This window comes from Macrobrachium nipponense, chromosome 2, assembly GCF_015104395.2.
Source record: "Macrobrachium nipponense isolate FS-2020 chromosome 2, ASM1510439v2, whole genome shotgun sequence".
NCBI classification, from domain to species: Eukaryota; Metazoa; Arthropoda; class Malacostraca; order Decapoda; family Palaemonidae; genus Macrobrachium; species Macrobrachium nipponense.
Window position 1 is genome coordinate 49,409,370 of NC_087201.1, and position 15,012 is coordinate 49,424,381.

General features: G+C 46.2%; 1 protein-coding gene across 2 annotated transcripts in view; it reads right to left on the bottom strand.

The window, feature by feature from the left end:
- LOC135220560 (hexosaminidase D-like) overlaps positions 1 to 15,012 on the bottom strand; it is a 199,858-nt gene that overhangs the window by 130,635 nt on the left and 54,211 nt on the right. For both annotated transcript variants that reach the window (XM_064257777.1, XM_064257779.1), the window contains exons 3-4: positions 7,316 to 7,370; positions 6,971 to 7,168 (exon numbers count right to left, since the gene is read on the bottom strand). In XM_064257777.1, the coding sequence (XP_064113847.1) occupies positions 6,971 to 7,168; positions 7,316 to 7,370 (253 nt within the window). The remainder of the gene's footprint in view (positions 1 to 6,970; positions 7,169 to 7,315; positions 7,371 to 15,012) is intronic.

Genomic DNA, 15,012 nt, shown 5'->3' on the forward strand with positions numbered 1-15,012 from the left:
GTAAAATGGCTAATCCGTTTCAAGCCCTCCAAAAACACCCCATTAAATTTCATAATAAAGCTAAATTGACCTATAAACAATGAAATACTACAACAATTTGGACCATTCAATACCTAAATTAAGAATAAAAATCCAAACCTGTAAATAAAGTGTATATTAGTGTACAAGAAATATTATTACTGTAACGTAAAATGTCGAAGCTTACCTTTCAAGTGAGGCTATTTCCGAAAGTGGCGGCAGAGGAGGAGGAGGAGGACAAACGGCAGATACGTACACTTAACTTTACGAAACACATAAAAAAATGTCAAAAAACAAACTAAACTTTACCAAACACATTAATAAAACTGTAACACTTAACTTTACAAAAAACTTAAAATAAAATTTATTTTGTCTTTTTTTTATTTTTACATTTCGTTTTACTTTTTTATAGTTTACGTAATTTCAATTTCTTCACCACCGAATGGATGCCAGTCCGTTTACGGAATTTTTCGAACCACCCATGAGAAGCCTTGAACTCTGGGGTTGCCGTTGATATCCCCTCTCTGCCGTCGTCTTTGGCTTGGGCAATCAAATCGCCGAAAATAGCGCTGGCCTTCTGGCAGATTGCCGTCTCGGTTATCGTATCGCCATCAATTTCTTTGTCCTCGATCCATACAAGAAGCAGCCTTTCCATTTCATTATGCACATGGCTCCTCTTGTTGGACAAAATAGTGACGCCCTTGGAAGGTGTAGCTGCTTTGATGGCTTCCTTCTGCTTAAGGATGGTGCCTATCGTCGACGGATTTCGGCCGTATTCCTTAGCGATCACACTCAACCGCAAGCCAGCTTCATACTTTTTTATTATCTCCATTTTTGTCTCCATAGAAAGCATTCTCTTCTTTCTGTGAACTTCAGCAACTTTCTTGGGACCCATGACTCTATGTACTGTACGTAATTAAGTTACATTTTCACAACACAATAAAGTAGCACAACACGATAATATGTACGTACTGCAACGAAATCACTAACGAATTTACGTTACTAAATGAAATCGTTGGAGCGAATGAATGCCGATTGCGTACGGTAAAGTTTCGGGTGCGAAGTGGCCGAGGTAAAGCACGCCAACACGTAGTACTTATGTATCGAAGATGCATGATGGGAGGGATGCTGTCCAATTAGAGAGAAGGATTCATGGCTTGGCTAGCATCAGGAACCAATGGGAGAGCAGGAGGATGATGGCGAGTCTACTATAACTAAGATGGCGGCGTGCGGCGTGAGTTTCAAAATTGTTATGGGGCGAATCTCGGACTTTCAGAAACCTTTCGTATCTTGAAAACTTTTTGTATGTAGAGCAGTAAAATTTTTCGTCTTTGCTTTCGTAACTTGGATTTTTCGTAAGTTGAGCCTTTCGTATCTCGAGGTACTACTGTACTTAAAATTTGTGATTTGTTCCAATGCCGTATAGTACTTACCCCGAACTACTTCCTTAGAAGACTTAATCCTTAGGAGGTGGGAGTAACTAGGGAAGGATGAGTCCCTACCAGGAAGAGGTCAGCCTCCTTCAGGCAGGAAGGAGGAGGGAGACCCACTCCGCCAGATTAGGGCGGAGGTGGGGATCCCCTTGCCGTATGGAGGCAATCCCGACTGGTGGGTAGAGGAGAGAATAAAACTCTATGAGTGTAAAGCAATTGTCTGTAAAAACAAATTTTCCTCTCACAGACTCACCTGAAGATTGAGGAATTTTGGCAATTATGTCAAAGGCCCAGTGGGGAGAGGGGGGAGAGGAGCAGGGTAGGATACGGAGGATGGACACACCTCATACACACACTCACGTACATACGATGCATACACTCCCTAGGCTAGGCTAGACCCTCTGCTGACCCGCCACCATCGACCCTATCTCAAAGGCGTCAAGGGACTTCCTCGTACAATCCCTGAGGTAATGGGTCGTAAAGGTGGACTGTCTCTTCCACACCCCTGCCTGTAGGATCTGACCGATGGCCAGATTCTTGGAGAAAGACAAGGAGGTGCCTATACCCCTGATGTCATGAGGCTTTGCGCCTTGCGGGGGGACCAGCCCTGCTCCCTCGCAGGCCCTCCTGATGGTCTCCCTTAACCAGAAGGAGATGGTGTTTTTCGCGACCGTCCTCTTCTCGCACCTGGTAGACAAAAAAGGTTTTGAATACCGGGGAGGAGTCCTTCTGTTCTGCTGAGATATTTCCTCACCGCCTTGACTGGGAAGAGGAGCAGGTCCTTGGGATCCTCGGACTTCGGAAGAGTTGGAATGGAGAACTCCATGAACCGCTTGTCTACCACCGACGGGTTCTGGGTCTTGGCTAGGAAGGACGGCACTAATTTGATAGTTAGTTCTCTCTAACGCCTTGAGTGGGACACCTGGTAGGAGAGGCCATGAAGCTCCCCCACCCTGTTGGAGGATGCTAAAGCCAAGAGGAAGACCGTCTTGAGTGTGAGCTCTCGGTCTGTGATATCCTTAAGCGGCTCAGACAGGGGCTTTTTAAGAGCGGCCAGGACCCTGGCCACGTCCAAGCGAGGTACTGACGGACCTGTTCGAATCCCCTAATAACTAGGGAGATGTCCTTTGAATTCTCCAGGTGCTATGCCTCTTTGATAAAGGACCTAGCTCAACGCCGCCCTGACTCCTTTGATAGCCGCGATGGAGAGCCCCCTTGTCATCCCTCAGATGGACTAGGAATTCCGCGACGTGGGGAATCTTGGTTCGTAGGGGGTCCAAGTTTTGTCCCCTGCATGCGGGAGGCCACCTTGCACAAGAACCCCCTCTTGTTCAGGGTAGAAGGTCTGGCCTTCAGGGGAGTTCCCAGGGTTCTTGAATGGACATCTCCAGGAGATCTGGGAACCAGTCCCTGTCGGGCCACCTGGGGGCTACGAGGGTCATGACCTTGGCTTTGGAGGTCCGGAGTCAATTGAGGACCCGCCTGAGGACTCTGAAGGGGGGAAAGGCGTAGAGGTCTAGTCCATCCCAGGGGTGCTGGAACGCGTCTTCCCACACCGCTGCCAGGTCCAGGACTGGGGAGCAGAACACCGGGAGCTTGCGGTTTAGGCTCGTTGCGAACAAGTCCATGGAGGGGGAGCCCCACCTCCCGATCAACTCGCCCGCTATTGCCTGGTGTAGGGACCATTCCGCCCCTAGGACCTGGCCTTGTCTGCTGAGTCTGTCGGTGATCACATTCCTTTTTCTTGGAATAAACCTTGCTGACAGGGAGATCCCGACGTTCTCCATCCACTCCAAAATGGTCTCCGCCAGATCGCACAGGGGTCGTGATCTCAGACCCCCGTTTTTTGACGTAAGCAACGACAGCGGTGTTTTCACATGAATGATACTCTCTTGTTCCTCAGGCTGGTTTCGAAGACTTGGAGTGCTTTGAGGATGGCAAGGAGCTCCCGGCTGTTGATATGGAGTTTGCGCTCCCGTTCCGACCCCCCCCCCCTCCATTTCTGACTGTAGGTGGGCTCCCCAGCCCTCCCTCAATGCATCCGTGAAAAGGAGCATCTCCAAAGGATGTCTGCCAGCTGTACCCCCCGCCAGAGGTTCAGGTCGTCTAACCACCAGCGAAGGGCCTCAGCCATCGACTGACAGGGCTCTATTATCTCCCATGGGTTCTTCCCATCCAAGACCCATCCATCCTTCAAGTTCCACTGAACGGGCTTCATCTTCAGCCTTCCCTGGGGTACTAGCTTCTCCAGGGAGACGAGGTGGCCTATCAGCCTCTGCCACTCTTGAGCTGGTCGGGGCATATCTGTCAGGAAGGGGGTCGCTACGTCCTTGAAGTTGGAAATCCGTTCCTCCGATGGGAACGCCCTGGCTCTTACTGTATCTAGGTCCATTCCCAAGTACACCATCCTGTTGGTGGGCTCCAGGTGTGACTTCTCCCAGTTCAGGACGATACCCAGACGAGAGCAGAGGTTCAGGAGTTCGTCCCTCTGCTCCCTTAAGCGAGCCTTTGAGGAGGAAAGGAGTACCCAATCATCCAGGTACCGCAGGAGGCGCATGCCCTTCTTGTGGGCCCAGGCGTACATAAGGGAGAATATCCTTGTGCAAACCTGCGGTGCCATGGACAGGCCAAACCAGAGGGTCCTGAACTGGTATGTCGCTCCTTCCCACCTTATGAGGAGGTACTTCCTGCTGGAGGGGTGTACTGGGATCTGGAAGTATGCGTCTCCGCCACCCCCTCTCGACGCCTTCTCCACCTGGAATAAGCGGCTGAAGAACCCTGGGGAGTGGGTGATCACTTGCTGGGGGCTGGGGGGCTCTTTCTCCAATAGAGACAGGACCTCCAGCCGAAGAGCCTCCCTGTGACTGGGGATCTGGGGCTGAACGCCCCACAGTCTGGCTCCTCCATCAGGGGAGGTTTTCTGTCTCAGAAGGGGATTTAGTAACCGTCCCTGAGGTCCTGGACAGTCCAGGGATCAGCCCCGAGATCCTCCCAGTCCCGCCAATGACTGGAGAGGCACCCTCCCACCTGAGGCATCAAGTTGGGTAGGAGGCCTCGCCTCCTACTTCCTCCTGGGGAAGCAGCTGCCCTTCCATCTGCGAGAGGGCGCAGATCTGGCTATAAAAGCGGAGGAGGGGGCTTCAGCGGTCCTGGAGGAGGGCTGAGTTCTCTGAGGGCCCCAGCCTCCTGCAGGAGGTCCTGACATACCCACGGGGATCCCCCCCCCCCCCCCCCCCCCCCCCCCAACCCCCCCCCCCCCCCCCCCCCCCCCCCCCCCCCCCCCCCCCCCCCCCCCCCCGTCTGGGTCCTTGTCTTGGCTTCTGTGCATCTAAGCTAAGTCTTGGCACTGGCTGCCTGCCCTGTAGATGACAGAGTCCTGGTTGGCCTTATCAAAATGTTCGATGGCTTCCTCTATCAAGGCAATCCGGGAAAAGGGATTCGCCCAACACTGGAGCATTCCGGAGAGCCTTCGCCTCCCTGTCCGGGAAGCCCCTCGGGGAGGTGCGGAGAGAAACGAGTCTTTTCTTGTCTCAGGACCCAGTTCGTTCATTGGGTCAGAAGCTGGGTGGTCAGGAAGCCTAGGGACTTGCCCCCTGACAATACCAACTCCTTGAAGGCAGCCAACTCGTTCTCATCCTGCAAGTTGTGTTCTGTCATGAAGCTGGTGACCGCACCCGTCCAGTGGTCCAACCACAACGCAAAGTGAATGGAGGTCCACGCCGTGGTCTCCATAGCCATGACCGCCTGTTGGGAGAACGCGATAGGGCCCGTAAATAATTTATCTCCTGAACAGCCCGGAAAGAGGGCGTGAGGGGGGCTTCAACCGTCTTCGGGGCTAGGTACAGCTTCCTCTGCCTGGCTTTGGCAGCTGGGAGGAGCTTCAGCAAGCCCAGGCTTCTCAGGGAGTTCTTGGATCCTGCCACCACTTCCTCCATTTGTGCCAGGGCCTCGGCTGAGTAGAGGGCCTGGGGGAGGGATAGGGAAGGTTTGGACTCCACCTTCCCCGGAAAAAGTGGTCAACTGCCAAGAACATCCCGGAGTTGGGGGGGCAGGGGGTTCCGCCAAACTGTTCTGCGCCCGGATCAGCCCGAGCACCCTACGGAATGCCGAGCCCTCATCCGTGGCTGTTGAGCATGAAAGCATCCTCCTCCAAGTCTTCTCTTGATACGGACAGCCCCGCCACCGGTTGTGGGGACGGGGGGAGGAGTGGGCTGCCAGACCGAACCAGCACATTTTCACTCTAACTGTGGTGCCCCCGAGGGTGAAGGGCCCACCCAAACCGGAGGAGCAGTCATGGGCCACCTCCCGGACAAAGGGGGAGCCCCACTGGGGGAGCACTGGAGCGGAGCGCTCTGCTCCTCCTGTGTGGCAGGTGGGAGCAGAGGTCCTGAACAGGAAGGAGCCGGGTCAGCAGAAGTGAAGGCCGTTGGGGCCACTGGAGCTGACACAGAATCCACCGGAGTCGCAGGGGAACACCCCAAGCTCTTGGAGGCGTGTAGTGCAGAAACCAGCACGTCAATGGACAGCGCGCACCGCAGGCCACTTAGAGCCCAACACTCCTGCAAAAACAATGAACTGTCTGCCGGTACATCTCTCACCACAAGAGACTCCTCGGGTCCCGCCATTTGCGGGGACCCGGCAATGAACTCACCTAGGTCCCCTCGCTGGGAGGGGATGGGGGATCACTCCTTACACTCCGCCAGGGAATCCTGAGAGAGAGCAGGTGACGGCAAAAGGTCTCCTGGGCCGCAACTTGTGCTCCTACTCCGCGGAGCCTCCAAGGAAGCCTTCTTGGCCAGAGAACGAGGTTTTTTCTTGCGCTTGGTAGAGGCCAGATCCCACTGATGATCCGACCACGTGGCGCACTCACCATGTTGCTTCCCGCGAACAATGGCAACCCCGACACTTGTTACACAAAGTGTGGGGATCGATCTTGAAAGGCGAAAGGAAGGACCCACAGGCCCTGCCCTCCGGACCTGGGCGACGCCGTTGCAACGAAGTTTCCATAAGCACCGAAAGACCACACACACGGAAAGACAAAGGGAAACGGGCCATTAACGGATGATGAGCTGAAGCGTGTTAATGCTACAGCGACCAGGAAAGGACTGCATGTCAGAGGTCGTGATCTTCGACCCTGGGGCATATCTGGCTGGGGGTCAGGAAGGAATAACCAGTTTTTTCTGGTCCGTACCGGATTGGACATCCAGGATTCTCCTAAGGAAGTAGTTCGGGGTAAGTATATGGCATCGGAACAAACAGTGCTTCTGAGGTAAATCATTCTAGCCTGTATTTCATAATTTTTACATAAAAATCTAGAACTACACTTTTCTGTATTTCCATATTTGCAATTAGTTTCCAGTTCAACAGACAGATATATTGGTACTGAAGAAAGAGACAAACATCTTCAATAATGGTTGCTAACAGATGCAAGTAAATATATTGGAATTATGCATGAAAATTAGAAAACCAATAATGCTATTTCTTTATTAAATAAAACTTAATCCAGCAAAATGGCTCACCTCAAAGTGCCCGAATGTCTGGATAAGTGGGATGATGATAATGTTGTAATCATTAGCTAAGCTGTGCAGTTTCATAATATCAGCTGGGGTGTATGCATTTTTTGTTCGTAAATGAGAAACCTTGCCATGAAAGGGAAAGGTGTCTTCATACTCCAGTAATAAGCCAGTAGCTCCATGACTTACTAAAAGAGGAATCAACTGAAAAGATAAGCAAACAAGTAAATAACCTCTAGTATACAATATATATTAATGAGGATACAAAATAACCTTTTGCACATATATTTACAACAGTGGTCAAAGTACACAATGATCTTACTCAACTCATAACAATGATGCATAATTTACCTTCTCAAAATAAGATATTTTTGGTGGTGCTCCTTTCAGGTCAATGTGAACCAGTCTGAAAAAACAAGTAAGGTACAGTACAAATACCATATTGATTTCATTTTATCTTTGAATTATAAAGAATTTTGCATCAAATAAAAACACAAAAATTGGAATCTACCATGGGCAAGTACATTTACAGTACAGTATTATCATTATTTTACCCAATTCAAATTTCTTCCCTTATTTAGTCTCACTTCCTTGAATGCCCTTGCAAGCAAGTGACCCTGACACCTACCAATGCCTGTGCCCCACATACAAATTCTGCATCAGGAACAGCTGTCTTTATTTTATACAGTACCAATCAAACCATTCCGACATCGAGTCTGCTTTACAATCTGTCAGTGCTGACTTCTCCGATGAGAAAATTATGTTGCATATACAAAATGCAAAGACCTGATACCTGGAAACATTCTCATGGCCATCCAGGAAAAACTTCTCTCACAAGAAATTATCATATATACAGTGGACCCCCCGTATTCGTGGGGGATGCATACCAGACCACACGTGAATAGTTAAAACCTGCTCTAAAAACGCTTATAACTGCCTCTCTTGAAAGTTCAAATACCAAATGTGTACCTTAAATAACTTCCTATTTCAAATATACCTTAAATTACTATCCTATTACTATATTAATCTTTGAGATTATATTGTTAATACAATTTCAAAGTCATCTTAAATATTTTACCATTAAAAATATATACGCACAGTCAATAAAAGAGAGAGACGAGAGAGAGAGAGAGAGGAGAGAGAGAGAGAAGAGAGAGAGAGAGAGAGAGAGATCATTATCTGATCATCAAGGGGAGAAATTATGAATTATTTTGGAGACATGGAGAATAATAATGGGGAGAGAGAGAGAGAGAGAGAGAGAGAGAGAGAAGAGAGAGAGAGAGAGAGAGAGAGAGAACATCATATATCTGATCATCAAGGGTGAAATTATGAATTATTTTGGGAGACTGGAGAAATTAATAATGGGGGGAGAGAGAGAGAGAGGAGAGGAGAGGAGAGAGAATAACTCCTTATGATATCAAAAGATTGAAATACAGGCAGTCCCCGGGTTACGACGGGGGTTCCGTTCTTGAGATGCGTCAAGCCGAAAATCATCGTAAGCCAGAACATCGTCAAAAATCCTAAGAAACCCTTAATTTTAATGCTTTGGGTGCATTCAAAACTAATTAAACTGCATTCTTATTGCATTTTTCATAAAAAAAAAACTTCAAATATTGATTATTATTTTTGGTGTCATATTTCTTCTGCCAGATCACTGTTGTAGGCGCCGTAACCCTGGAAATAATTTCTGATCAATATAATTGAAAAGTGCCCTAACCTCGGAACGTCGTAAGCCGAACCCGTCGTAACCCGGGGACTGCCTTAAATTTCTATGGGCAACAGTCCTTCCCTTCTGCCAATATAAACATACATAAGTAAGAGAGAGAGAGAGAGAGAGAGAATAACTCCTTATGATTTCAAAAGACTGAAATGAACTTCTATGGGCAACAGTCCTTCCTCTCCCCCAATACAAACATACAAGTAAAAATACTATTGTTATTATTTAATCTTATTAAACTTATTGCATATTTGAAAATTAGTACTGTAAATTATTATTTTATCATAAATTGTAATAGTACCCTTAAATATATATACATATAGTACTTCTAACACTTCCAGCCAAAACAGAGGGAGAGTTGTCACCATGACAGACATATCTTGTGGGAGAGAGAGAGATTCTTGTTTAAAAAAGTGAAATGGAAAGATTATTTTCTTTATATACTAACACATATGGATTTTGTAATTACAGTCATATTATTATCATTATATATTATGATATGAAAATATTAATAAACATATTATAAATACATGTACCATAAAAATTCTCTCATCTCAATAAGAGAGAGAGAGAGAGAGAGAGAGAGAGAGAGAGAGAGAGAGAGAGAGAACATGGCAACACCTCCCCCTCTTTTCACATTACTTGACATATTTGACGGCTCTGGACCTCAGACCTTGACCTACAAATTTAATTCGTTCCGTGGCCGAGCTCGTAGCTAAATTTGCTCGCACATCAAATCAATTTTCCCCATTGAAAATACTTAAAATGCCCTTAATTCATCCAACCCTCAAAATGCCACCCCATATTTTAATGTTTCATGTTATTAAATAAGGAAAATACATTTCTAAATAACAAATATTGTATAAAAACATTATAGAAAGTGTATGTAAAGATATAATCAGGTTTCATACAGCGTACAGGTAGCGTTCAAGTTATGAAAATTCGTCATACGATAATCCGATTTTACGAGATACCAAATTACAATAGCCTAACTTTATTCCATCTTCTAGTTAAATAAGTCCAAAAATAGCAAAGAGCATGATGAAGGTATTGTTTTAATGTTATACTCGCTGCATAAATGTGTACAGCCATGAACAACCTAACAAGAAACTACTTTTTTTTTTAAGTACGCACAACCGAATTGGATAACAACAACATCCGTTTGGCTTGCATTTCAACCGTCGTATGATAGTAAACAATTACCATAGTTATATTACAAAGGACATTATGTAGAATAGGACTGAGATATTTTTATTTAACAACTTTATTTATTATAGGTATATCAAAGATTAACAAAGAAATATATGTCAAATTCAAATAAAGTTGTAGCTGAAGCTGAGAAAACTGTTCCAGCTGCCAATAACTTATCGTGCATTGGCAACAAGGATAAAACTTCCGTAAATTTATGCCATCAAACACAACTGTAGATAAAATTGAGAAAAATAATTTTAATCAAAACTACTGGGTTTGAAAGAACACATTTTACTGTTGTTTTCACGCTGGTAAAAGATAAATAAAAGATAAATATCATGAAAATAGCGATTGGAATCATATAACTTGTTTTACTCAATAAACATGCCACCAACATAGAGTTTTCATATTAAAACTAATATGTATTGTAATACCTACCTGAACACCTGAATTAGCCGTGGTCACCTGACCAACGCGAACAACAACCCACAAAATTACCCACTCATAGGTAAAATTTTAAGTGCCAGCATTACCAACGCTTCAGGTAAACATTACATATTACCGATTCACCTGTCCACGGTTTGCAACACTGCCACCAGGAACCGGCCAACAGTGACTACTTACGTCAATCACTAATCGTTAATCATTTGATGAGGGGAGGAGGGTTGGTGTCATTCAGGTGTTCAGGTAGGTATTACAATATTAGTTTTAATATGAAAACTCCATATTGCAATACACCACCTGAACACCTGAATTAGCCCAATTTACAACATTTAAATGGAGGTGGGCTCACTCATTGTTTCAGCCCAACCAACCGATGTACACTGGTATAAACTCATTACTATTACCTTGGATTCATACCGATAACTCACCTTCAATAAATGCTCAGGTGAAAAACGGAAGGAACGAGTACCTTAACGTTAGTATGATTAGTCCAAGTCTTGTCTTGCTAACGTCTAACCTCCCATGAAATATCATAAACTTCTCCTGTGTGGAGGGGAACAAAACACCTCACATGTGGCTGTACAACCTCCCATGTAGAGAGGATAAGTCCGTAGGGCAGATCCTTCCTGAAGCCTCCCATGTTGTATCATATACCTCTCATGTATGGAGTGGAACTGAACATCTCCCATGTGGCTGTTAGCCTCCTATATATGGAGAATAAGTTCCAAGGGCAGATCTCTCCTGACATCCACTGAAGGCAAGTAATTAATCCTGAAGTTGCGACGAGGGAGCTGAGCTGCTGCAAAAGAACATACTTACCAGGGACAGTACACCAAACCCAGACATAACCCATGAAAAGTAGGCAGACTAATCTACGAAAAACAAAAAATCAATAAAACTACTACCTCCCCTACCAAACCTGAGCTAATTGCCAACTAACGTAACATTGAATTAGCCGCTACGAATGGCCCTAGCGAGTAACCCCCTTCTGAAATGAACTGTACATCTCTCAAGTAGAAAGAAGTGAATACCGAAACGGATTTCCAAGACTCCGCTTCTAAAATCCTGCTTACTGAGAAATTCCTCAGGAAGGCCGATGACGTCGCTATACTCCTGATACTATGCGCTCTAGGGTGCGGAACACTGTTCTCCGAAATTGTGTCTCTGGGAAGGGATTCGGAAATTACTTCCCTTAAGAAAAAACTGATCGCATTTTTCAATAACGATTTTGAGGGATTCCTGGGCGAAACGAATAAGGACCGCAGCTGCGGCAATAATTTGGAAGTGTGCAACAGGCAATATTTAAGTGTTCACACCGGACAGAGACATATCTCGGCAACGTCACCTCTGACGAAATCCTCGAGAGGCAAAACCTTAAAACTCTCTCGGAAGGGGGTTGGTTTCTGACTCTGATTCTGGAAGATACAAGAGATACAAATCCTTTCCCGTAAACAAATTTGATCTCAAGACAGCTTGAATTTCCCCCACTCTTTTAGCCATAGCCAGTGATATAAAAAACAAAACTTTCTTAATCTCTCGTAAGGACAAATTCTCCAGAGGTTCAAAAGCTTGCGAGCTTAATAATTTTAGAACATCTGCTAAATCCCACAGAGGGGCCCAGATCATGCAGGACTCTACTATTAGAAATCTCTGGTAAATGAAACCTAAGGTGCTAGCTAACATGGATCTCTAGTCTGCGATAGTAGAGTAAGAGAAAGACTTAGATTTTCTGAGGAAAAGAAGAAAATCCGCCACCTTTGCTATGCTATTGTAGGGTGAGAAATACTATGCCCTTGTCCCCTGCACCACGTAACGGTACATCGCCCACCTTACCACCTGGTATAACTTCCTTGTCGACTTCCGCAGGCACATAGAAAGTTGTCGAGCAACTCCTTTTGAAAGACCGGAATTTTGGGCTGCTCGCTGCACAGTCTCCATGCAGCTAGGGAAGGTTCTTGTGATAATGATGAAAATGAGGCTGTTTGAGAAGATCCTTCCTTTATGGCAGGACGTTGAGCTTGAGCTTTCCTGCAATGAATTGCGGAAGTAACGAGGTCTTGCAGCTTTCGCACCAACGTAAGATTCTCTGCGCGATGATGTTCAGGGTTGATGATCTTGTACCTCCCTCTCTCTTTAGGTAAGCTAGTGCCGTAGCGCTGTCTGAAAAAGAGTGCTACGACTTTCCCCCGGACTTGATCTCTGAAGCTTAACAGAGCCTCCTCTATGGCTCTTAATTCTCAAAAATTTATTAACTCCTCCTGATCCGAAACCCTCTAAAGGCCCTCGGCCTGAGCTTCCTCCAGGGTTGTGCCCGAACCCTGATTCGAGGCATCTGAATACAGATGGAGGTCTGGAATCGGGAGGGCAAGACTTACGCCGGTGGTCAGATGAGCCTCTTCTGACCACCACCGAAGATCCTCGAGGCAGGAATCATCCAAGATTATCACTGCGTTCTCTTCTCGAAAGTCCAAGCGATTCCTGAGATGTACCTGCAGAGAACACATCCGGAGATGAGAGCCTGGAACTAGAAGGGACAGAGATGACATCTTTCCCAGAAGACTTCTCCTTTCTTTTGCAAGTTGCGCTTTGTCCGAGAGGAAGAGCTCGACTTGACTCACAATCAACTGCACTCGTTCTCGAGTCAGGAAAGCCGTCAAAAGAGACGTCTGAATCTCCACATCGAGATAGGTAACAGTCTGAGAAAGGGACAGGGAACTCTTCATCATGTTGATACGAATCCCCAATGTCTCGCAGAACTTTAGAAGGAGGTTCCTTGTTCTTAGAGCCTCCTCCCTGGAAGAGGTTTGAATTAGCCAATCATCCAGGTACCTCCTCATGCGGAAGCCCTGACGATGCATGCTAGCAGAAACAAGAGCCATCGCCCTCGTGAACACCCGAGGTGCTGTGGACCTGAGAAACAAAGGAATCTCCGAGATTCCGGATGTATTGGAACTTGGAGATATGCATCCTTGAGGTCCACTGACACCACCCAGTCGTGTTTTCAGACTGACCTTAGCACCGACTGAGTCATTTCCAAAAGAAACTTCGTGGAAACGATGAAACAGTTCAGGCCCAAAAGATCTATGATGGGCCTCCAAGAACCGTCCGCCTTGGAGGTTACAAAGATTCGACTGTAAAAGCCCAAAGTGGGGGGAGCTAGTTCTATCACTCCCTTATCCCACAAAGAATGAATCTCCGTCGCCTAAGCCTTCCCCCGATGGATGACAGGGAATAGCTTGAAAGAACTACCGGGGAATTGGATAGAGGAGGGGCAGAATGGAAAGGGATCTTGTAACCCACTCTCAAGACCTCTACCACCCAACTCTCTGCAACCCACTTCTCCCAGGTTGTTATGAAAGGGGACAAACAACCTCCTACTGGCGTTGACGAGGGCAGTGTCTCCTATCTCTGAAAACCCTTCTTGCCAGAAGGTTTGGATGAAAACCTGACTTTCTTGGGAGACCTGGCCGGGGAAGATGAACTGGAGCGTTTACCTGGAGAGGGTGCACATGCACCTTTAGGGGACCTAGTGTTCTGAGCAGCCACCCAAAATGAAATTTTCATTATTAAAATGAAGTTTTATTGTATACTTACCGAACAATTATAGAGCCGTGATTTCCACGAGCGGCAGGATACTAAATTCAAATTTAGCGCGTCGGCGTCGCCAACACTGGTGGTGATGACGTCATCTCCCTCCACTCGCGGGAGAACCAGGTACAACTGCCCAGGTGAATCCAATTCTTTCTGCCCGTCCGTCCACCTAAGGGGAGGAGGGTGGGTATAATCATAATTGTTCGGTAAGTATACAATAAAACTTCATTTTAATAATGAAAATTTCATTTTTATTGTAGTGTCTTACCGAACAATTATAGAGCTGATTACACATTTATGGGAAGGTGGGATTCAGTGGACCACTAGTATTTTTAAATGGTTACATTTATTGCAATACCAGTAAACACTCAAGGTGTCTGTTGTACCTTACCTTGTAAGAGAGCTACAGCAGACTGTTACTGCCTCTGGTCGGTGCTCTTCTTACTATTGTAGAGGAATTGGAATTTGACCAAAGTTAGCCTCTACAGGAGTGGAATCCTTCCGTAGTTCAAGCGAGTCAAGGCTGACTGACGGAGGATAGTAACAACAAAGATTGCCCTTGCCCTGGGCTAAGACCAGAAATTAAATCATACAAAACATTTGTCACCAACACAGATTTAAAAACATATATACCCAACCATTGTAAAATCTGACCTAACAGACTGGTGAGTATCCCAGGTACTCAGTACCCCCAGCTTCCCTTGAACTCGACAACCTATTCAAGGTGAAAAGTTAGCATAGAGGTGACGACCCCTGTGCCGTTTCTCCCAACACCATGCCAGAAACCGCCACCGGACCTAACGTTTTACAATTCTCGAAAACCGTTTCTATCTCTTTGAGATAATGACTCGCAAAAACCGAATTCGATCTCCAGAACGTGCTCTGAAGAATCGAAGCTAAAGATAAATTCTTTCTGAATGCTAAAGAAGTTGCCACTGCTCTAACCTCATGAGCTTTAACTCTCAGAACGGAAAGATTGTCGTTCTCGGACTGCGAGTGAGCTTCCCTGATAAGCTCTCTAATAAAGAACGATATAGCATTCTTAGAAAGAGGACGAGAGGGATTTTGAACCGAGGTCCAGAGCTTAGAAGATTGTCCTCTAATA